General features: G+C 48.4%; 2 protein-coding genes across 3 annotated transcripts; one reads left to right on the top strand and one right to left on the bottom strand.

Moving 5' to 3' along the window:
• The first annotated feature begins 216 nt into the window (after window positions 1-216).
• si:dkeyp-51f12.3 (uncharacterized protein LOC107988041 homolog) lies at window positions 217-2,540 on the top strand. The gene is made up of 2 exons (XM_061297882.1): window positions 217-819; window positions 1,808-2,540. The coding sequence occupies exons 1-2, from the start codon at window positions 218-220 to the stop codon at window positions 1,995-1,997; spliced, it is 792 nt and encodes a 263-aa protein (XP_061153866.1). The 5' UTR covers window position 217; the 3' UTR covers window positions 1,998-2,540.
• Window positions 2,541-4,687: 2,147 nt separating this feature from the next.
• Window positions 4,688-22,920, bottom strand: usp24 (ubiquitin specific peptidase 24). 2 transcript variants are annotated; one of them, XM_061298430.1, is made up of 67 exons: window positions 22,499-22,920; window positions 20,330-20,510; window positions 20,180-20,247; window positions 19,970-20,113; window positions 19,762-19,887; window positions 19,116-19,151; window positions 18,767-18,832; window positions 17,727-17,792; window positions 17,569-17,643; window positions 17,258-17,416; window positions 17,078-17,192; window positions 16,906-17,009; window positions 16,699-16,806; window positions 16,540-16,635; window positions 16,032-16,193; window positions 15,455-15,538; window positions 14,946-15,053; window positions 14,723-14,872; window positions 14,522-14,653; window positions 14,349-14,460; window positions 14,203-14,279; window positions 13,987-14,127; window positions 13,872-13,925; window positions 13,675-13,790; window positions 13,545-13,611; window positions 13,363-13,473; window positions 13,189-13,287; window positions 12,766-12,939; window positions 12,610-12,695; window positions 12,414-12,522; window positions 12,101-12,256; window positions 11,918-12,015; window positions 11,732-11,827; window positions 11,416-11,638; window positions 11,180-11,342; window positions 10,930-11,091; window positions 10,795-10,865; window positions 10,557-10,717; window positions 10,427-10,488; window positions 10,166-10,357; window positions 9,965-10,079; window positions 9,745-9,889; window positions 9,565-9,684; window positions 9,257-9,382; window positions 9,097-9,195; window positions 8,948-9,030; window positions 8,732-8,873; window positions 8,538-8,657; window positions 8,255-8,469; window positions 8,068-8,192; window positions 7,858-7,999; window positions 7,635-7,785; window positions 7,465-7,560; window positions 7,284-7,387; window positions 7,097-7,210; window positions 6,746-6,953; window positions 6,592-6,681; window positions 6,411-6,513; window positions 6,222-6,340; window positions 6,048-6,161; window positions 5,920-5,985; window positions 5,785-5,851; window positions 5,631-5,709; window positions 5,480-5,555; window positions 5,312-5,398; window positions 5,083-5,193; window positions 4,688-5,006 (listed from the first exon to the last, which is right to left on the bottom strand). In XM_061298430.1, exons 1-67 carry the CDS (start codon window positions 22,772-22,774, stop codon window positions 4,944-4,946), a joined length of 7,866 nt encoding a protein of 2,621 aa, XP_061154414.1. In that variant the 5' UTR covers window positions 22,775-22,920; the 3' UTR covers window positions 4,688-4,943. The 2 variants fall into 2 exon arrangements, with proteins under 2 accessions (XP_061154414.1, XP_061154415.1); XM_061298431.1 differs by lacking the exon at window positions 15,455-15,538 and having other exon boundaries at window positions 22,499-22,919.
• Window positions 22,921-22,989: the final 69 nt, after the last annotated feature.

The following is a 22,989-nucleotide window of genomic DNA, read 5'->3' as shown; positions in this document are numbered from 1 at the left end:
TTGCTTCAACATCTGGATACGAGAGAAAAAATGCTTAATATTTCTCTCCATGCCATTACTTTCTAAATGTATTTATATTTCATTCAAACTTGCTATATATCGTTCTTTCAGTCAGTATCATCCCAAATCCATTTAGCCTTCGTGTGCGATTTCTCCAGAAACTGCATTCTGGACTTTTTGAGTTTCTATCTGCTAACATTGTTTACGTCAGTCCAAAATGTGCACCAAACGCGCATGGACCTGTCCAGCCCAACCAAATCTCGTCACAGAAAACCCCTCCTCGTGTACCCCCCTCCTACACACGGACACACTTCCTCTCTGCTGCAACCACAAAGCAGAGCAGAGTTCCCCGGTTACCGCGTCTCTCCTCCGCCGCAAACCCGGATATGCTTGTTCTCCATGCGGCAACGCCCGGGAGCTTCACCGCCTAAGCATCAGCAGGAGGAGGCGGCATGGAAGTGTTTTTACCTCGGCAAGATGCCTGAACAAGCACACGCGTCTTCGCAGCAGGCTGGCTGAGGACTCCCGAAGGAAGGCGAGGAGGAGCGGGACGGCGGCGATGCGGCTGCCCCAGTGCGCGCTGCTCCTCCTGGGCGTGCTGCTGATGGTGGCCGGCGTGTTGGTAGCTCTGTGCGCGCCTATGCCCAGTTTTTCGGCTCCCGTCTTGGGGTTCTTCCTGGGCATTGGGGGCGCGAGCCTGCTGGTGAGTGTACTGTGCATGGCCATGAAGAACCTGCAGGCAGCAGTGCCTGGACACTTCTTGCTGCACCCGCGGACGGGCACTCGCTTCAGCCCGCAACAGTCGCTGGCCATCCAAAGGTAGAAAGACCAATCATTAAGCATGACGTCACACTTAATTACGGGTGCCAAAAGACAGATTTCAGACAGACTTAATATAATTATCAGCAAATTTAGCAAAATAAGTAAAAACTAATTCTCCAAATCATTTTTTGCAAATGATTATTGGTCTACACATGTTGCGCCACCAATTTTAAAATTGCTAGCCATTAGTATGTTTTGTACAAAAGCTGCAGTTTTTTTATTTACCATTTAGAGGGAAAATGTAGATTTAAAAAGAACAAATGCAAAAAATTACAGTTGCATTTACAGCGATAGTAATACTCATTGATTACATTGACCTGGTGTCCCTGCATTCAGTGAGTGCGCGCGCATGAGTGTGTGTGTGCGCGCGCTGCAAAGGCATTGACACTAACATCAGTCATCTAATAATATCTTAAAGGGCGCTCTCCAGCACAAAGATCCTGTAAGCAAACACTAAACAGACCTCATCCATTATTTACCCTGCTTTCCTTTCCCATTAAAAATACAACACTTTTGGATTGGGTCGGAATTCCTAAGCCGTTTATTTGTTGACACGAGCGATTGAGTGAGGAACGCAATCTTTTATCGATTATTTGAGGAAAAGTATTTGGGCATTGTCGTATTTATGTCGTAATTGCAGGGTTAGTTTGGAGTTTGTCATGCAAGTGACGTGCTTTGGGGCTTCGGGAAGATGACAGTGAGAATAAAAAGGCGACAGTTTTACGGCTTGATTATCGACAAACGTCATGCATGAAGCTTGACACTCTCCAATGACGTCGGCGGTCAAACACTTTAAACAAGATGTGCTCTGCTCTGTGTTAAACTGTTCACACAACTACAGCGTTGAACCACTTCGAGCATTGTTTGGGAAAATTGAAAATACTTTATAAGCAGACTTTATGACTTCCCAGCCATGTTACGTGAGGACTAGATTGAAAAGATTTGAGGAAGTGGAGCATTTTCATGAATTATCTGTCATCTTCAGGAGGTTGGACCGAATCCGACGTGAGATGTCAACAGACTCTGTCAGCGGTGGGCCGGACCCTGGAGCGACCCTGGAACCATCTCCGGAACCAGCGCTCCCGTGTACCCCGCCCCCCTGGACCATGGAACCCCCACCGTCCTACGACACAGTGATGAAGATCCAAGAGCATGGCGGCGACGAGCAGCCCTAACGTCGCAACTCTAATGACTGTTTGTGGACAAAATGGTCGCTAACAAGCTGCTTGGCTGCGGTGCCTTTATAAGGGGAACCAAGGACTTTCCTAAACTTGATTGGCTTGCTTGAAGTTACTTGACCAACTACTGTGGCTGCAGAGCACTTTCTGTTTTAACAAAGCATTCCCTAAACACTAGGTGCCTTAATCTGAAACTGCTTTTCACACAGAGCATCATTCAAAACAAAAACAAAACAAATCCAAAATGATTCACATTTTCCTTTTCCCACAGAAGCATGGATTTTATTGGAGGCGAGGTATTTATTTATCTATCTGTGTATCACTATGGTGAAGAAATCTGGCCTCGGTGCCATGAAAAATAATTTGAGACAGCGTCCAATCAGATCGCTCGACTGTTATTCGCCACGCTACTGACGGCCGCTAGGGGGCAGCTTTGCATGGTATCTGCAGATTCCTTGATTGACTTCTACTCAATTTGTTGATGTATTGTTTTGGTGACAATTTTGACACACTTTTGTTATATAAAAATTTTGTGGGTGATATTTTTTTTAATCTATTTGACTGTTTTTAAAGGGGACCACAGGTCACGCTAGATTTTAACCTAAGGCGCCAAATCACACTGATCTAAAACGCACACAAACAGCAAACCTGTTCTAAAAACTAACTCAATTAAAAAAAAAGACCTAATGGAAAATCCATATGTAAGACTGGGCCCAAGGTGACCTATCACAACCCAACGCTCCCGGCCTTGCTTGTCTTTGGGCTTTAATAGGCAGCAGAGTGGAACCTTGACCGCCTTCCTCTTTCTCCTCACACACACACACACACCACCTCACCTTCAAGCTTGAGTGTCATGGTGGAAGGGAAGCCGTACCGCTACGGGCTGATAGTTGCCGGCTGGTGCGTGGTGGCTTTGGGCCTCTTCATCATGACCAGGGAGAGGCCTCACGTCTACGCCACCATGTGTGCCTTGGGCGGTGCCATGGTTCTGGTCGGGACCACGTGGAGCCTGTGCCAGTGTTACCCTAAGGTTGGTTTCCTTGCACATGGAAGTCTGTTATTGTTGACACTGATGTGTGTATTATTAGATTGTTCTCGTTCCCGGGATCTGGAACGAGAACCTGGAGGAAGTAGTCAGTCCTAATCAACATGAGAGGTACACAGACATTACTCACATATGCAGTATTTCTTACTGTACATATAGTATTGGAGTAACAATTGAACACGTTGTGATCAACTTGTCATTTGTGTCACTTTATTTTGATGGAAGGCACGCAGAGGCAGCCACGTCCTGCGTCCACACACCCTTAAAGAGGCACAGCAGCTGCCCCGCGCTACATCTGCTCTGACGTCATGGGCACTCTAGAGAACAAAACTGCAAATTAAAAACAACAGATGTTTACACATAGCTTGTGCATTCCAGTTTATTTTATATCAAATAACCCCCCCCTCCCTCCCCCCCAATCAAACTCTTGTCGTACAAATTAAAACTGTGTTTTAACATGCGTTACAAACACACACACACACACACACACACACACATACACACAAGAACGTGATGGCAGATTGTGAATTGTCCAAAAGAAACTGACTGTAAAATCCACTTGTATTATGGTTGCCCCCCCCCTCCACCCTCTCCATCGTAACCCAGGTTTTCCTCGTCATTAAAAGTAAAGATTGAGTCAAGTTTTTCTTTTTTGGCTTCCTTTGAACACAGACTGTTCTTGTCACACGCAAGCCTCACATTAGGGTAGTTGGGTGAGTGGCGGGTGGGTGAGGGGGGGGTTGTGATCACGTGACCATTGAAATTGCTTCCTAGCTCCTCGCCGTGTAAACATTGATCTGCTGAAGCCTTCCACAGCACACACAACGTCATTGTGCGGCAGGGGAGGGAGGGGGGTGACAGTTGGAGTTATCGGGAGATTAAGGCACTTCGGAACTCCCGATAACTGGGCTACACATGTGTATGTGCGTTATTGAGTCAAAGCTACAAGTCTTTCTGTGTGTGTTTGTGTGTGTGTGTGAGCGTGCGTATCCATTCAAGACTGCACCGGACAAAAAGGCAAATAAAAGCTTGGCCGAGGTAACAGCGTGTATGAGCGTGTGTATATTGTAGATGGCACAAAAGACACAAAAATGCAAATGAAAGCATGGCAGAGGTAACGTTAGCGTGTGGTTTTGATGTTGGCCTGTGTGTGCGTGCATTGGCATTTACAAATATTCTGTTTCTTGCATAAGGCTCCCAACCGAGCCCAAAGAGGTGATGGAGAGCGTAAAAGAAAAAAAAAAAAAAGAGCGCGCGTATTAAAAAAAAAGAAAAGAAAAAAAAAGCGTATTGTGTGCTTGGTACTGAGTAGTAGTGTTAAAATGAGCAGAGAAAGCACACAAAAAGGCGACGAGGCTCTAGAGGAAGCGCGTAGTGAACAAATAAAGTGCAGACTTAAGACCCCGCCCCCCATCAAGAACCCCCCCCCCCCCATCAAGCAAGTGCTTGTGTGTGTCTGTGTGTGTGTTCACGTCGAGGTTCCTCTAGAGGACTTTTAAAACATTATCTTACATCTATGCGACAAAATGAAATTGGCTAGTGTGTGTGCGCGTGTGTGTGTGTGTGTGTGTGTGTAAAACGACAAAGGGTAAAATGCCCCACCATTCCCTCGCTGTAAAAAGATGATGGATGGAGGAAGATCGGCAGCTTCCCCTTTTAATCCAAACTGCCCTTATAAATCAGTGGAAGTCATTCACGATTTTCTCGGTTTTTTCCTCACATGTACGTTATTCCTCTTTTCTGCATCAAGTTGTTCCGATTGGTGGTTTCGTTTTTTTTTCTTTCCCCTTAAAACGTCCTCGGGCAATAAATGCACCCCGAATTAGGGATGGCTGAGGGGCTGCGTGGAGCTCGGCCCGGGCGCCTTCCGGAGGGGTTTGTCTGCCCTCAAAAGGAGATTAAGGGTCCACGTCCTCCAGGTCGCTCTTAGAATCGCCGAGCATCATAGGAGACTCGGATCCCTGCCCGCGAGGAGGAGAGTTGCGTTGTAAAAAACAAAACGAGAAACGCTGAGCTTCTGTGTGTCGTTGGGTTTACCTGTCTTAGGGTGCGCTCGGCGTTCTCGTTGGCGGGGCTTCCGTCGGAGCCGTTGCTACTGCCCGACTGCTCCTTCTCGTTCAACAAGGCCGTAGCGTACGCCAGCGTGTCCTTCGCGGGTTCACACAAATAGATGTATATCACAGAGGATATAAAAAGTCTACACACCCTGCTTCAATTGATCCGATATTTGGGAATGCAAAAAAAATGAAATACGATATGTGCATACCTGCGCCGAAATGGTGCGCTGGAAGCTCTTATTGGTTGACGTCTCATTGGACACGTTACTCTGCGGCGTCCAATAATGTTCTGTCATCTGAGGACAAGTGGGGACATTGATGATGACTGTATACAATTTATTTAGAACGTCTTTTTCTAGAACTGAATATAAGCGTGCCTTCTTCTGGAGCCATTGCACTGCCCAACTCCAGTGACCGGATAAATCCTTGAAATAATCCTTGGCTGGAACACACCTGGCGACAAAAAAAAAAAAGCGTAAACAAATCATAGTTTAAACATTTGACTGGATCACAGCGGTTGCTACGAACTTCTGGGCCAAGGTGACCAGGAACTTGACACACTGGTAGCAACGTCTGCTGTCCACGTTGTTGCTCTGGTGCATCAAAGCTGCGGAGTATCAAATTGTGGATTTATTTATTTATCCTTCGAAAATAGGTTTGAGCGAGATGATAGGTGACTTACCCAGCAGGCCTTTCTCCGACTCAAAGGCGTACTTGAGCCTCTGGGACTGCAGCGGGTCCTCCACCACCTTAACCAGACAAACCGACACTCACCAACCTGTTGGTGACATCATCATGGTGTCGCCCGAGCACTCACCAGAAGCTCCTGCAGCATGTGAAAGATGTTCTTCAACTCGTGAGGCGGCGCCGTCTCCAGCTGCGTCTGCCGGGACACAAACGGGGTTGAAATGAAGAGAAGCCACGTCGGAAGATTATGTCGCTTACCTTGAGGAGCTGAAGCACCCCTAAGGAGAAAGGCTCGTTGCAGTAGGAGCAGTAGGTCACCATGCTGATGAGAGGCGTCAAGGGACCCGACAGCTCTCGCATGGCGAACATCACCTGAACATTCGTGGTGTTCAATTTTGGTTCCATATTCTTTTAACGTGCTTTTTAAATGACCTCGAGAAGGTAGGGTTGTCCCTCTGGGGTGAAGATGTTTGCCAGGATGTCCGGGTGGAGAGGCAGGAGCGGCGTGGAGGACGGGACGCTGCCGACACGCAGGCAGAACCCTTCCGGAGCTGCGTCGAGGACATCATCAGCTTGATTGTAACGTGAAAACAAATATGCGGGTCGGGGACGTGCACTCACAGTGCGTCCGCTGGGAATCGAGGTCCGAGTGCATTGTGATGAGCGCCAGAGTGCTGTGGAGGTGGAGAAACTCTCGAGCCTGTGCCGGACTCCACCGCCGGTTCTACAGAGAACCGGAGGAGAACTTGATGGAAAGACGAAGCAAGATGGTGATCACACCTGCTTGTGATTAAAAGTCTACCTGATTGTTTTGGCGATTAGGTCCCAAAAGGAATAGGAGCATCCGGCGATAGGCCGAGTGCTTCAACAACAGTTGACAAGCTTCACAACCCTGAGTGGAAAAAAAAAAAAATCAATTGTATGGAAACCACAACGTGTGAAATTGCCGTCGTTACCTTCTGAGAGAAGTTACTGAAGAGGCTGAAGTACTGCGCGCAGTTCTTCACGTTCTCGGGGACGTCCTTGTCCAGCAGCGAGAGCAGGGCGTCCGTCAGTCCGTCCAGACCCGGGTCGGCAAAGTGCAGCGCGCTCTCCAGGGTCTTCTCCAGGATGGACGCCACCACCACCCGTACTTCCCTCATGCCGCATTCCAGAAGACAAATCCTACAGCCAGAAGAACATCATCAACACCATTATTATTATTTTCATCATTAGAGACGATGAACAGAACAGTGTCCTCAGAGTTTTGTTGTTGTTTCTTGTCACTCAAGCCGTCTTTCCAGTAAAGGCCGCTGATTAATTCCCACCTGGTCATTTCCCGTCCCTCCGATCCAACCAGGTACTGAATCATCCACTGGCAAGCCGCGCTGCTTTTGGACAGCAACACCTCCACGGTGGCCATCCACTCCTCGGTGTCCACGCTGCTCGTTTAGGTGAAGAAGACATGGTGACATAAATGCGACTGCTCGTGTTGGTACTCGTCTTTATTCATACCGGAGCTTCTTTTTGGTGTGCAGGTAGGTGTGGAAGAGGAAATGGACGGCCAGCTGGAGACTTTCTTTGGCCATGGCCTGGTAGTCTGGGTGCTTCAGTTTAGTCTGCAAAGAAAAAAACAAGATTCAATTTTGTCTTCAGTAATTACGGAGTTGTCTGCACCTGAAAAAGAAAAACGCACCGCGTTGACGGACGCCAGCGAGAGCGTGAAGTTGAAGTAGTCGCTGTTGTAGACGTCTCTGTTCCGCATGAACTTGAGATTCTCGTCCCTCACCATCTACTCGGGGTCACAAAGCCAACCGGGAGGTCAAGGCGGTGACGCAATCAGGACGCGGGAAGCTCGACGCTCACCTGGTAGATGCTGGTGGGCATCTTCTCCACAAACAGGCCTTTCTTCTCACCCTTGCGGACCAGGCGGGTGAGCAGGGTGAGGCGATCGTTGTTGGCCCTGGCGGGGCGGGGGGACGACTGCGGCGAGACGTCGGGCGAGGAGGGAGCGGACCTAAAACAAAAACTTCATTCATTCATTTTGCCACCTTTGCCGACTTGATTTTAAAAAGTGCCCATCGCTCACAGCGTGAGGTCCTCTGCTTCCTGCCTCATGATGCTGACCCGGCTTTTTTTGGGCAGGACGGGCGAGTTTTGATCGCTGATCTTTTGATAAAACAACATGTAGGCATTCCAGTATCTCCTCCTCATGTCCGGGTAAGGATTGGCTGCAAATACACGGGAATCAAAATTTTGCTCTTCACGGACCTCCTAACAGTTTGCACGTGCTGCTCACACTGATCGTAAACTTTGGGCCGGTATTCTCCTCCGAAGCACTCGTACTCCAGAGTTTCGTCGTTCATGTCAAACTCCTCCACCACGTTGTCGTTGAACTTGTACCAACGTCCTCGCGAGCTGCCGCTGCGCACCGGTGGACAAAAATATCGTCAACACGGACAAATACTCAATTGTACACAACTTACCGTCTATCTTTGATGAAGGAGTAGTAATGGCCGGCGTGCGCCTGGCCGCTGTGGACCACTACGCCCACCAGCTCGTAGTTCTCCGAGATGGTGACTTTTTTCCTGGGCGAGCCGCCAGACGTGCCGTCGCCTCGGCCCTCGCCGTCCTCGCCGCTGCAGTCTTGGCGCGCCATCCCCGACACGGTGTACGGCTCCATGTTCAGCACCCAGGGGAACTGCAAAACCCGAGTTGACGTCTCGTCGGTCTCGACACGGATGGATCAAACCTTCCTTCCATACGCACCCGAATCTGTTCGTCGTATTTGATGGAGCGTCCGCTTTCCCAGTCGAAGCCGAAGCGCATGAGATGGATGCAGAGAACGCTGGGGAGCGATTTGATGCACGTCCTCTTCACAGTGGTCCTCTGTTTAATACAAGAGAGCTTCAAGGAACGGTGGTCATGACAAAAAAAATAAAAAGACGAGAAGCTTTACATGCCTTTTCCTTGCATTTCTCACAGTAGTAAGCGTTGCTGCCTTCCAGAACCTCCCCTCGGACAAACTGGTCCAGTGAGATTTCCAGACTCTGACAAGAGGTCACGCCGAGGTTCAGCGCCATGAAGGTCTCTTCCCGCTCGTACCTGCAATTCAGTTTCCGTTTAGTTGTCGGGTTCAATGAAAGATACAATACCTAATGTAGTTGCCACAGACTCACCGATGAGGGCAGTCTTTGCAGATTTTTTGGTCGGAGAAGATGCCCTGAAAGGTGTTTTTGAAGATTTGCTCTCGGCCCATTTTCTGGCAGAGAGGGAGGAAAAGGTCAGATTTAGAGCACGGTAAGCTTATATGGGATGAATATCATACCTTGAGATGTTCATCAAGTTGGTCCACCAGGCTGGTGAAGAATTCGTACGCGTCCTGCTGCTCTCGCACGTACAACTCTTTGTTCCACATCTTGAAGATCTTAAAATGGAGCCCGTGTTCTTAAGCACTTTATTTTGATTTTTCTCAAATCTTCTAATACCTTCCAGAAGTTCTCCGGGACGTAGTACTGCAGTTTGCTCTCCATCAGGTGACCAAACAAAGACTGAACCTGGTAGAAGACGCTCTCATCGGGCTGGTCTGTGTCGTCCTCGATCGACAGGAACGCCTTGAGAAGTGATCATTTATGTGAACATCCATGTACAGAAAAAAAATATATAGATATACACACACATTTTAAAAAAAATTAAATAAATATTTTATAGATAAAGAATTATAATAGATCTAATAATAAATGACATAAAAAAATAATATAATAAATAACAAACAAAAAAATAACGCCGAGGGTACCTCTGGTAAACCCGGCTGCATGTAAAGCTGCTGGAAAACGGCATTCATATAACACGTGGCGCCGCCGTTCTTCAGACCCACAAAACCCGAAACGGAGCGGCTCTCTACAGGAGGAAGATACTGACAAAGACGAGGTAAGAAAATTGAACGTCAGAGCTCGGGTGGAATATCTCGCCTTACATCAAACTCTTTACAGAGCGACGGGTCGGACTGGTGGTGCATGGAGAGCAACTCGCTGGTGATCAATCGCAGGTTGGAGAGGGAGCTGTCGGCCAGCATCACCAGGACCTCGTAGGCCGCCAGACGGCTGCTGGCCGTGCTGCACCTGAATACGGTAGTCCCGGAAAAAAAAATAATCATTTTATTTTCTGTCTGGAAAAATAATCTTGAGCGATCATACTTTGGGTGGAAATCGTGACTGGGGGCCGGCGAGGCGGTGGAATTGGAGGTGTTGATGATGATGCGCGACGCTCGGAACAGGAAGTCATCCAACAGCTGCTGGATCAGCGACGGGCCTGTGGAAAAAAATTTAAGGATCGGTGTCGACAAACTTTTCAATTTAAACATTGGCGTCCCAATACTTCTGTCCGCTACTACTTACCGAGCTGCTCCTTCTCTTTGCCGCAAAGTGAGAGCAAGGTCTTGATGAGCCGCAGGTGTCCCGCCAGGAGGATGTTGTCCGCCTCGCTGGTCTCCATCTCTGAGCTCCAGCTGGGCTCAAAATTGTCCAGCCAAGAGATTTCGTCCTCCAGCATGGTGGCGGTGATGACGTGCGACGCCTCCATCTCCGAAGCTGCGCCAGGTAAACGGAAAAGTTGATAAGGGATCGGAGCACACGAGTGGAGCTCAATTTAACGCTCACTTGTTAGATCATCCAGGAGCTGACATCGCAGGTCAAAGTATTCCGTGCACTGCGACAGCAATCTGCAATCGAAGCGACGACATGAGCGCCATCCCTTTCCGATCTTATTTGGACCTCTTCTAGGATTTACCTCTGGTTGACTCCCCTCATCACCGACGTGGGACTCCACAGTGGCAGCTGAGCGGTGAGGATGACAGAGAGCAGGAACAAGTTGGGCTTCTGCACGTCGGCAAAGCCGGACGTGTCCGACTGGCTAAGAGTGTACAGCTGGTCGCAGGCCACGCGGCGGATCTGAAAGAAAAACGATGAAGAAGCTCACAGTAAGATATTTGGAACCCTGAGAAGAAGAAGAAAAAATCTCTCCTTACCTCTCCGCTGGGAGATCCCAGCAGCACGTCAATGATGAAGTCGTTCACAGAGGGCAGGTTGTAAAAAGAAGCTGCGGAGAGAAAACGTCAGAAGGCCTCAAGATGAACCGCACGAGCGTGACTTGAGATTCTTACAGAGCTGCTGACAGCGTAGCTGCAGGCAGGTGACCAGGAGCGACAGAGCCTCGCGAGCGATGATGGCGTCTTTTATGGAGACGCTCTGCTGCCGGACGCAAATGCCGGCGTGCAGAGCGGTGGGCGTGGTCTCTCCCTCGCTGCTGGAGCTGCAGTTACTTCCTGTGAAGCCACCCAACACTTCGTTAGTATCGTCACTACTCAGAAATGTGGTCATCCTAGAGAAGATGCATTCCAACCTTTTTCTCACCTGTGCTACTGACTCTGGTGCGCACTCCCTGAGATGGAAGCGAGCCGTGGGTCTCTCGGATTGGCTGCGGGCTGCCGACGAGATCCAGTCGCCCCGCCGCCGCCGCCCAGGTCAGTCGCATGAAACACGCCACGGTAGAGGTGAAGTCTCCCACCTCCATGGTCTGCGACAAATATGGTTCTGTGTAGTGTGCTGGGTCGGCCATTTTGAGAAGCGGTAAGCAGAAGTAGCGTCACCTGAATAGCCACACGGGCAGCGGGTATGATCTCCTCCACTCTGATGGATGAGCGCTCAGAGAGCGACATCTGTCTGTAGCTGGACTTCTCCGGGGTGGCGCAGAGGGAGAGCTGGCGGCCGGCGCGGCCCGCGTTGCGAAACGGGCGGGACGACAGCGCATCCCCGTCCCGGATGACATCATCATCCAGGGCCATGGGCATGCTCTGGCCAACCAGAAGGAACCTGTGATTTAAGAAAAGTAAATAAATAAAAAAGAAAAGGCGGGTGAGCATGGAAGACTAAATTCTTGGCGCCCTCTAATGCGTTTGGCTGCACCTGGCCAACTGAAGACAGATTGAGTAGACGCCTTGTCGGGTCTCGTAGTCCACTTCTGAAGGGATGGAGTCTCTTTGCATAACATTCACCACCAGACTGCAAATGAACAGAAATCCCATTCTTCTATTATGACTCCGCCCCCGCCTCCGAGTATTAACTCTTGATAATATGCTTCGTGTGTCATACCTGAGGCCTCCTGCTTTGAGGAAGTTGTCGCAGAAGGACTTGCTGCTTGTTTTCGCCATCTCATCATCAGACGTGGGCATGAGTTTGGAACTCAGCACCTGAGGCGTGAATTAAAAACAGTGAGCGTTTCATTTGGTGAACTACACACACACACACACACACACACAACATGACGTCGCCTACCTCCAGATTGTAGAGCACTCGAAAGGTGGACATGCCCGGGGCCGAGGACCTGAACAGGGACTCCAGGATGGACGCGGCGCTGGGCTGATGCTGATTTTTAGAAGCCGTCGATGGTGAGCGAGAGCCGGTCCCCTGGCCAAGGGTGAACAACGTCTTCTACAAGAATAAACAACACAGTAGGAGTGCTGCCTCCAACAGGTCAGTCTTGGTACTACAACGCAAATTGTTTCACGTGGGCTATCTTGAGTAACACACATTGTCATTTATGTTTGGCAAATTAAAAAATGTATATATAAGAAAGCGTGGCCTGTACCTGATGGCTCCATACGCTGGATTCTTTGGGGACAAAGTTGTCGAGAGCGTCCTGCACCTCGGGATCTGTTGGGATCAGGAGGAGCAGCTTTCTTACACGGAGAGTGATCCTGGGAGAAGAGGAAAAACGCACTCGATAAATTCATTAATTCTGTCATTCAATTTAACTTGAATGATGACTATTTAGCGTTTTCTACCTTGTTTCATCCAAGTTAGCCAGCTGGTAAAGCATCTCAAACACATTGCACACCAGCGCCATAACAACGCCAGGCAGGGACTTCTCCTAGTAAAACGACAACAACACACGTTGGAACCAAAACAAAGCGTGAAAAAGGGACGCTTTACTGCTCTACCTGCTCCAGAGCGTAGGCGGAGTTGAAGACGGCCGAGCTGGAACCGCTGGAGGCCGAGGCGGACGACTCGGAGCTTCCCGAAGGCGTGCCCGTGCCCGAGCTCTTCACCGTCAGGCTCTGCTCGTCGCTAAAGCCGAGCTGAGACAGCAGTTTCTGGTCCCGGTTCATGGTCAACTAACACCAGGTGAAAGGGGAAAGCGGAAGGGATCGAATGAGAGAACAAAAGAAAGAAAAACCGGGATGTTGCTTAAGGTGGTGTTTCCCTTGCCACTCGCTACACGCCAGATGGATTAGCTACTTCAGGGGAAACACATGACTGGGAGAGGAGTACAATACTTTAATGAGGGAGTGACATAAGAATAGTATTAAAAAAAAAAAAAGAAGAACCCAGAGCTCCTATTTTTAGCAATGACTAACACCTACCACACTATCATTGGCAAAGATCTGGACATTATCCACCGGACAGCTCAAGTGCTCGGATATCTTCCACCGGATGCTTGCTATCGTCTCATTACTGTGCGTCTGCAAAGAAGGGAGAAGGAATTGAGATTTCCTCTGGAGATGCTAATCCATAAAGGCCTATTTGGGGTGCAGCACCTCTAAGGTGAACGTGTCTTTGGTAGACTCATAAGTGACGTGAAGAGTGACGGGGTGTCCGTTGAAGGAAGCCCCGTGAGGTAGTATAGTGCGAGGAACCGAGTACATATCCTGCGAGGAAGGGGTGAAGTGGTTTTACAGAAGAATAGAAACAGATTTGTGCCAGAGGAGGAGGTTCTAACCTCGATGGTGATGACGTAACGTTCGGCCAGCAACAGCAGTCTTTCTATTATGACCAGCTTAGTGGATCTGGAGGAGAAAGAGCGGTTGTAAAGTGGACTTGGATTTAATCATCCTGATGGTAGATGGTACCTGGAAGGTGATTGTACAGACGTGGCCACCGTGGGCATGGCGGTGGCCGTCAGCATCTTGGTGGCTCGAGTCACGGCGTGGGTCAAAGTAGGGCCGCCCAAGGCTGAACTGGCTGCCTGATATAAAAAAATAAAAATAAAAAAGTTCTCAGGGGTGCGCTTGAAATGTTCGCCACCATAGCGTTGCGCAACACTCACCTCGAGTCGCTTATAACAATCGGCGATGAACTTCTTGTGCAAAGATACTGAATCCTGCGAAGATTTGAATCGGTCAGTGATTGTGGAAACACGCTTCTAAGTTCTTGCCGCTGACCTTCTTCATCTTGGGGTTGAGGTTGGTGTAGCTGTATGTAATAATGAGCTGAATGGCTTCATTGGCTATCTCTTCATCGGGGGTTTCCATGGCGATACGCCAGATAAAGTCCATCCCTGCCAGGTCGAGCCGTTCCACACACTGAAAGCGTTTGAGCCCATTGAAGACAATTCGCTCTTATTTATGGGACATGAAATAACGCGAGTGGAGACAGACCAACTGGGTTCCTTGGCGTTTCAGTCGATGATCGCACAGATTGACGTTCTCAAAGAAGGTCTTGAACAGGTTGAAACCTTGAGGGACACGTAAGGATGTTAGCAGGTGCAGCAGACACTCGATTGCAAAATGCACGCCCGACCTACCGTTCATGGTGATCTCATACGGCTCCAGTTTCAGGATCTTCTCCTTGAAGAGCTGCTGCTGGACGTCGCTCTCCAGATCATGTTGGCCTTTGGTGAACCACTCGAAGCACATCTGGAAATGAGAAGAAGATGAGACGTTTGCAAAGGCCGCGTTTGCAGCATCGTCTGGGTACCTCACGGTCCAGTTCACAAACATCCGGGCCGGACACCAGGCACTCCCAGATCTCCTTGGCCCTGTTCCAGACCAGGTAGAGGCTGGCCTCCTGGAGGAAGAAGGCCAAGAAGCGCAGGTGGCCATCCAGATACTGAAAGTGGAAAAGAAAGCGGTTCCACAAGAAGTTCAGTAGCAGGAATTATGCTGAAGCGATCCGAACCTCCTGGTAGGTGTATCTTCCGTCCACCATGGTGGAGCCGGACAGGCAACCGTTTCCCGCCGCGGTCACCGCGAGCCGATGGCAGCAAACGAGGGAACCCGTGATCAGCTTGACGATCTCAAAGTTCTTCTTCAGATCCTGGATGATGCTCTGTTGCATGAAATACTTTGATTTAAAAAATAGATATATATATTTTTATCGCTGTGCCTTTTTTTGCCGTAACCTTGTCCTGCTTCTGGTAGGTCTGCTTGATGAAGGAGCGGGTGATCTCGTGCAACTGACGCAGGGCGGGTACCACCCAAACTGCCTGAGGGCTGCTCGGCTGAGAAGCCTGCCAGAGGAACAAGCAGAAGATAGACGATCAGACGAAAGCAATAAAAAAAGCACAGACGGCAAAAAAACGCAAGACCGTGACGGCCTTGCCATCGCTGACCTTGCATTTTTTGTAGCAAGACCCGTTTGAGGAAGAGAATCAGCGCCATGGATGCAAAGCGTGGAATTTACACTTTAAAAAAAAATCCATGGCTCTGATTGGATTCCTTTTCACACACCCGCTATAAGATGACCCAAACCCAAAATTAGCATACACCTGAAATTATCCACGTGCGACCAATGAAAGCCCACTCGTTTGGTGAAGCACCGAGATTGAAGACAAGAGAAGTCGGTGGAATTTAAAAAAAAAAAAGGGGGGGGGGGGGAGAGGGAACCAGAAAATCGGCCGTCTTCTCTTACTTTCACCAACAGAGATTTCCGCTTTCCCCAAGAGCCGGACAGAAATGAACTTTGAGTGTCGCTGCCTTTTGGGTCCCCTTGAGTCTGGACAGCACATATTTTCATTTGACACAAGAACATCTGCGCGATCCGGGAAAAATGACACCCGAATTCCAGTGCTGCTTAGGGGGTGCAAACTTGCGCAAAAATGAGTAGTACATTTTACTTAAAGAAATGTAGTCAATTGTCCAATGATTGCTTTTCTGTTCATAACCTTGTCTTGATCTTTAGAAAATTCCAAGAATGCAATTTGTTTTAAAAAATAAATAAATAATAACAGTCGTGTGTCGGCTTCTGTTTCTCACAAACTACTCCACAAAGAATCCAAGTGCAGTTAACGGGGACATGGCAGCTTCACACAAAAGCGCTTGTAAGCAAGTGCTGAAACGCAGCGCTTGCTTTAAAAACGAACCCGCTGAACTTTGAGCCTTCTCAACTTTAGAACCATAAAAAAAATAAAAAATACAATGAAAGCCAATGCTCAAGGAGCAAATAAACGAGGAGGGAAGAGTACGGGGCTGCTCGCCCCCCACCCCACCTTTTTGATGTCCTCGATGCATTTAATGATGTAGTTGCGTTTGACGGTCTCCTTGACAGCGTAGGCGTCGCTCAAGATCCCCAGGTGCTCCTCCAGAGCCTGCTGAACGAGACTGGTGGGCAGCGTGGGGAGGTGAGCCAACTCCCAAAGCACCTCCAGCACCTGGACGCAATCGGTATGTCGGGCTGGATTTATCTGGCATGCTTCAAGTGACAATTGCGACTTTTTCTGTCACGGCGGAGTAAATCGGAAACAAAACAAAAGGATGGAATGGAATAACTTCAACTTGAACATCTGCGAGCTTGACTGAAATTGAACTGCAAGACAGTGAGACCGAAAAAAAAAAAAGAGGCACAGCGTGCTTGCTTCAAGACGTTTGGCGTGTAAATAAAAGAAACATATTTGAACCTCAAAATGTTTCATCTCACGAAATCTTAACGCTACCATATATCGTGAAGCGCCATACAAGTGCTAACGGTAATTAGCCTAGCTAATAGCAAACTCTCACCTTGCCGGTGGTGGTTTCAGAGCGCGCCTCCCTGCCGATCCTCCCGATCAGACTGAGCAGCTTTTGCCTGACGCGATCGCTCTCCACCTCCCAGCTCTGAATGAACCACACACATTTTAGCCAAACGACACGTTTCACTTAACGGGACTTGTCGCCGACCTTCTGTATGAGCACAAACAAGTGAGTGAGCTGATCGAAGCTGAACTTGACCGCGGCGGCGGCGATGATTGTGTGAATGTTTTCGATCACAGTTGACGACTGGCCGGCCTGAAATGCAAACACACGACAGGGTTCACATGTCCATTTTTTTGGGGGTGGGGGGGGGGGGGGGCTAAACCACCATTGCGTGTGTGCGCTAATGTTAACCTGTATCTTCCAGATTTTGGAGAGTTCATCCAGGGAGAGTTTACTTCCCAGCAGCTCGATGATTCCCTTTATTCTCTCGCAGTACTGAGCCTGGTCGATATTGCCTGTTGCGACAACAGGGAATAATGTTCCCAAATGTTGTGGCCATGCTCATAAATGGATGATTTCTTACCCTCTAGCGCTATTGACAGAACAGAGTTCTCCACAAGCCAGTCCAGTAGTTTATCCGTATCTATGGCATTCTTCACAGTCTTTGCCACCGTGCTCTCCTCTATTAATTTTGTAACCTGCAAGGGAACAAAAGGGTCAAAATAAGCTCAAGGAATCCCAAAAGGTAGTCCAGGCGGCTCACCTCTTTGAGGGAGTTCATCTTGGTGGAGAAATGGGGCGTTTTGAGCATGCGCAGCAACGTGTCGAGCCGCAGGTCATCCACCACGGTGACCATCTCTCTCTGGAACTTCATACACAGCAGCTTGATGGCCGACAACAGGTCAGGGATGCTCACTAGCCGCTAGTTCGAACACAAACAACGGAATTTACGGGCTTGCTAATGATCTCCTAATCTTCAGATGAGCAAGAAAAACACTAACGAGGTCGTTCCGCTTGAGGCGGTGTGGAGATTGAAACCAGGCTTTTGTATGTTGGTCGTGAAATGTCTATTACCTTGTCTTTGAGGTCCTTTTCCTCCAGGTTCTGTACATATGTGATCATCTTATGGATGACTGGATCAAGCATCGGCTGGAACACACATATATTTTTTTTAATCTGAAGCAGGCCTCGTAGCAATGTGGGGTAAAAAAATTAATAAATAGAACACCTACCTGGACAAGGCTGGAGTTGAGGTATTCGGCACAAACGCCGAGAGGCTGGACCAAAGCAGACACACACTGCGGGACACAAAATTATGACTTTTTGTTGGCAGTGTTAAATGTTAGCTGCTCGGTTAGCTCGATAATATAGCAACGCTCACGGGCATAGATTCTTTATCCTCAGTCAAGATTACATTCGAAATTTCATCATAAATGTTTTTTATAAAGTGCATTGTGTTACTTTTCTCAATAAAAACACTTCTTTTCAGAGTGCCCGGATGAATGAACAAATGAATGAATGTTTTGTGCGTTTCAGCCGGCCACGGTTTGATCAACTCGAAGCCTCGTGCTGCGACTGCCGCCTCCCCTCAGCTATTCACTGCGACACTCGACTTCCTGTTTCTCAGCAGACAAATGAATGGGTTGCCCCTGGGAGCCAGGAATAGAGGAAACCATCCTCCTACTCTGTTGTGTTTTCACCTCTCACTTTCACTGGCTTCTCGCTTAAGCTGACTTCAAAAGCAAGCAATCTGCATTTTGTTTTCATCGTTTATAAAACATGTCTAAACAAAAATGTCTTGCCTAAATACCCCAAGGGTCAAAGTCACCTCATTTCTTTGGGTCGAGTTGAAATTCACACTGAAAAGGAATTTTGCAACCCTACATGGACAAATTTATTTTAATTTAATTTTATAGATGCTAACATTATTTTGTGAATCCAACATGTCAATCAAAGCTTTGACACAATGGCAGTGGCTTCGCAGGCTTTCGCTATCGAAAAAAAAAAAAAAATCAATAGTTTTCCATCACCACGCTTCCGCCAAGGTTCCCTGAAGGAAGCGCGAGCACAAGGATGCTTCAGAAGAGGCGAAACAATGGAGCATTTCAACCGTTGCAGGGTAGCGAGATATGCGCAACCTCAAGCCAGCTCTCTCCGTTCGGAACTAGCGTGGAAAGAATGCCGTGTCTCTTAAAGGTATGTCGGGCTGTTTGTAAGCAAGGCGGAGGGGACGTGTGTGTGTGTGTGTGTGTGTGTGTGTGTATAGTCTTACAGCTATTTCAATCTCCTCCGCGTTGAGTTTCGTCTGGATGGCGGTGAATCCTCCCAACTCTCCAAACTACATCAAACAAGCAAATACAAAAGCAGAGGTAAGAAATATGGACACTTTAGTACTTTAGTCCGGACTGGGGAAGACATTAAAATGTAAAAAAAAAAATGGAGGCCACTTCCATAAGTAGTTACAAATCTGATATGTATGGGACGTTTGCCAATGCCGTGCTAGCGTTACTGAAGAGCTCAAACCTTGACATTATTGAAACTCCTGACATCAGCAAATCCACCAACTTACATCATAAAACCACCCTAGGTGAATTTAAACAACAGTGAAAGGATTGACTTACTTGATTGACTAAATCCACCAGCCAACCGTGCGGCTCCTGAAACAGATCATTGTGCGTTAAGCGGCGTCATTTCACATCATGGCGCACACGTGCTCACGGCTGCCGTATGTCAGTCGGACATTTACGTCTGCGGCTCAGTCATACAACACGAGGAGATGAAGAACTCACTGGCTCCATTTAATTTGTTATTGTAAACCGACTTCAACACACCAAGGAGACTTCAAGCAAAAGTCAATAATGGGTGCCTTTGTGGAGGCTTACTGCTAGTAGCAATATTCAAGACATTCATTCTGGCTGGCCTTAGCCTGCTGAATATACAACTAAATGAAATATTTAACTGCCCCCTAAAGGGTTTTTAAAGTGCAGTTTTCCGAAACACATTCACACACGTGGTTTTATGGGCCGTTAGTGGACTACGGTTTTAGCTGACCCACTTCTGAGTGCCTCACGGAATTTCCACTAGGATCGATATAGTAGCTAACATTTGATATAGTAGCTAACATTTGATATAGTAGCTAACATTCTATATAGTAGCTAACATTCGCTACAGTAGCTAACAATAGCTATAGTAGCTAACATTCCTCACACCCTTAAACCTAACTTTACAATCTTGTAAGTATCAAGTGTCAGGTGAGTTCGGCCTTACTTTCTGATAAGAGTTGCTCGGAGAAACTGCAAACATGTTGGCCTCGTCTCCAAACACTTCAGCCCAGTTCCTCTGACACGCCTTCATCCGGTTCTTAAAATGGTACTCGTTGTCCGGGTTGAAGGCCTGGTGGACACCACCGAAAGTCAACTATTTTTACTATTAAGTATTCAAAGAAAATGCCAAAATGGATCAAAATAATACACACCGTGGCCAAGACACCCATCAGATTGACGGGAACCGGGTCTTGCTTGACCCGCTCGGCCACCAGCTCCACCAGCAGCATCAGCATGTTGTAGATTCCCTCGTGGATCTCCGTGCCCCACTTATGCACGGCGGTGCTGGTCAGCAACTGGGGTCGGCGAGATGAAGAGGTCAGTCGTGGGTGAGAATCTATCGGGAGACTCCGACGGCTCACCTTTTTAAAGGCCTCCGGCATGCAGCGCTCCACGAACCTCTTGCAGTTCTCGTCGGCGTCGGCGAGGCCTGATGAAAACGGAGCGGTCGAATTGAAATGTCGGCCATTTTACGAACCAATATTTCTTTCTTGACACAAAATCGGTCTCACCGTGCCGGGCGAGGCAAGTTGAGGCGATGAGGCATTTGCCCAACGACTCCTCCCTCTTGTACGGAATGGACCAGTGGTCGGTGAACACTCGGCTCTCCAGCTCGTACAAGTTGGTGGTGGGGAACTCCATGCTGCTGCTGCTGCTGCTGCCGGAGCAGTTTCCGTTCTCATCGTTGCTCCTCTGCAACCCCCCCAAAAAAATTAATAAATAAAAAACAGAACTAACGTGAATGAAAATAAACGATTGAATTAATCAGCAAAATCTTTGAAGCGATTCTTCCGACAATAATATTCAATTTGTTGTTTTACTGGGCCGCTTTCAATCCGAGCACGGGTTAAAAATCAACTTCTTAGACCTTTGGCATTTTACGCATTGTGTACATCTTCACTCATGAGCGGTAAACAATGAGTGTGAGTTCTGGTGCTACCGGCCAAACCAATCGGTGAGAGTAAAAATGAGAACAGGAAGAAGTGGTGAAGGTCCTTCAGCGATATCGCATTTCAGTGCTTCCTCTTTGCAGAATATTAAAAATGACAAATGCATCGATAGATGAGGAGAGGATGAAAATGAAAAGCAGGACAGTTTTAAAAGGGGATATTTGGGGGGGGGGGGGGCATCGACTTTTGAATTGATTGTGTACAAATGGGTCTCTGGGGAACCTGCTCACACATCAAGCGTGAAATTACACAAGCAATTAAATCTTTTGTGATTACTGGAAATAGCTTTGCGAGTGAACTCGTTGGAATTTTACAAAGCGTCACAATTCTGCTCCCAAATGTTCTCCGCCCTTAGAAAGATCAGCTCATCTTTGTATTGGCGAAGCCCTTCTCACCCTTTGGCAAAGTCTGCAATGGATTTGTCAAAGACACTGCAGGGCTATTTTAGGAGCGATGACACTAAGCAGGCGACCTGCAGGCATCATCGAGTGAGTGGACGCAGAAGGGGGGTGGGGGTGGGGGGGGGGGGGGGGGGGAAGAAAAGGAACATTTTGAGTTCCGGTGGCCCAAATTTCAAACTGCAAGGTCATTTCATTCAGAGCGGCATGAGTCCCTTGGCGTAAAAGGTGATTATTGTGGAAACTTTACAATTTGAATAGCCCAAAATTGTAGAATTTAGAGGATCTTCTTTTTTTTTTTTTTTTATCACAAGCAGAAAATGCTAGTCATCTAGCCCATAAGCGATCAAGCTTGCGAAAACAAGACTCTCTCTACACGGCGACTATTTGCGCGTGAAGCAAATTGACAACTGTCCGTTTATATTTAACAGCTTGCATCACAGTGTGATAGCAGTGACGAGGAGCCAGACAGAGACGGACGGACGGACAGGCCAGCGGGAAGTTGTTTACATGCACGCTGGTCTTCACTTGAATGTGGAAGTGAAATAATAGCAGATTGTTTTGGGAGCATTGGGGACGTGAGTGTGAATCTTTGTTTATATGAGCTCTGTGATTGGCTGGCAATCAGTTCCGAATGTACCCCAAAGTCTTCTGGGATAAGATGGCATGAGCTGAATACTAGTAAAAATGGATGTAACAGGTTAAGTCAAGTAGCACTGAGTTTGTTTTGGTGTAGATGAGTGGCTCAAAGCTCAAGCAAAAACGAAATACAATAAAACAGCCACGTAGTCCACAGGAATTGCGAAAGCACTCCAAAAAGTCCAGCTGCAGTGGAATGCAACCCCCATGACATGAGGGCCAGGGGGAGTCCCCTAAACCCATGCTAAGTGAACCCGGGGGTCCCCTAAACCAATGCATTCATTCCGCCATGATACTTCCAAATAAAAAACAACTTTATATATTGAGTTCTTTATTTTTACAACTGTTCATTTCCCATTGACGCGGTGCAGCGCGCGCTCCCCTTTTGCAGGCAACTCTCCTCAGCTAGCCAGCCAGCTACTACTAGCGAGATTGTGCAGCAAGTTGAAAATGGATATTAAAAGTATTCCCGTGTGCAGGTTCGAGTTCCAGGCCACTGCGAGCCGGTGACATGAATTGGCGCCAATGCGCCGAGGTAGCGATCCGCAGCCTCACGCACGCCTGCTCTGACAGCTCACGTCGGGGTGGCTGCGCAGCTAGCATCAATGCTAACACGGAGCTAGTTAAATGGGCGAAGCCACTCACTCCGGGAGTTCCGAGTACCAAAGCGTAACATACGGGAGTGAGATCTCACCTCTCCGTCAACGACGTCGTGGTAAGCCGGCGGGGGATCGAAACCGGTACCGGTTCTCCCGCCCGTCTCCCCGTCGCCGCTTGTACTCAAGGCGGGGGCAGGCCCGCTCTCCATGGGCTCATATCCGTAGCCGAGCCCCGGGCTTTCGTTGGTCAGGAGCGCGACCGCCTCGTTGATGTCGTTCTTGGCCAAGCGGAGCGCTTTCCTTATCACGTCGGGGTCCGGGAAGCCCATGCAGAGGAGCGTGGTGATGTGTTGCTCCTCTTCGGTCTCCATGTTTGGGGTGTCTCCGTGTTCGTAGCCTAGGAGCAACGGGGTTTGGGGCACAGCCCTGTAGCCGTGCACGCCGCCATGTTTACAGCCCCGCTGCTGACTGACTGTCACGATCTGGCTTCCCCCACTACAGCGCCCACACAGGTGGTAGGCATACTTCACTAGCCTTGGAAATTACAGTTTTAATCCTGGAAGCGCGATCAAAACACAAATAAATA

Source organism: Syngnathus typhle, linkage group LG14 (assembly GCF_033458585.1).
Source record: "Syngnathus typhle isolate RoL2023-S1 ecotype Sweden linkage group LG14, RoL_Styp_1.0, whole genome shotgun sequence".
Classification (NCBI taxonomy): Eukaryota; Metazoa; Chordata; class Actinopteri; order Syngnathiformes; family Syngnathidae; genus Syngnathus; species Syngnathus typhle.
The sequence above is the reverse complement of the archived record's forward strand: the minus strand, read 5'-3'. Positions and strand labels throughout refer to the sequence as shown.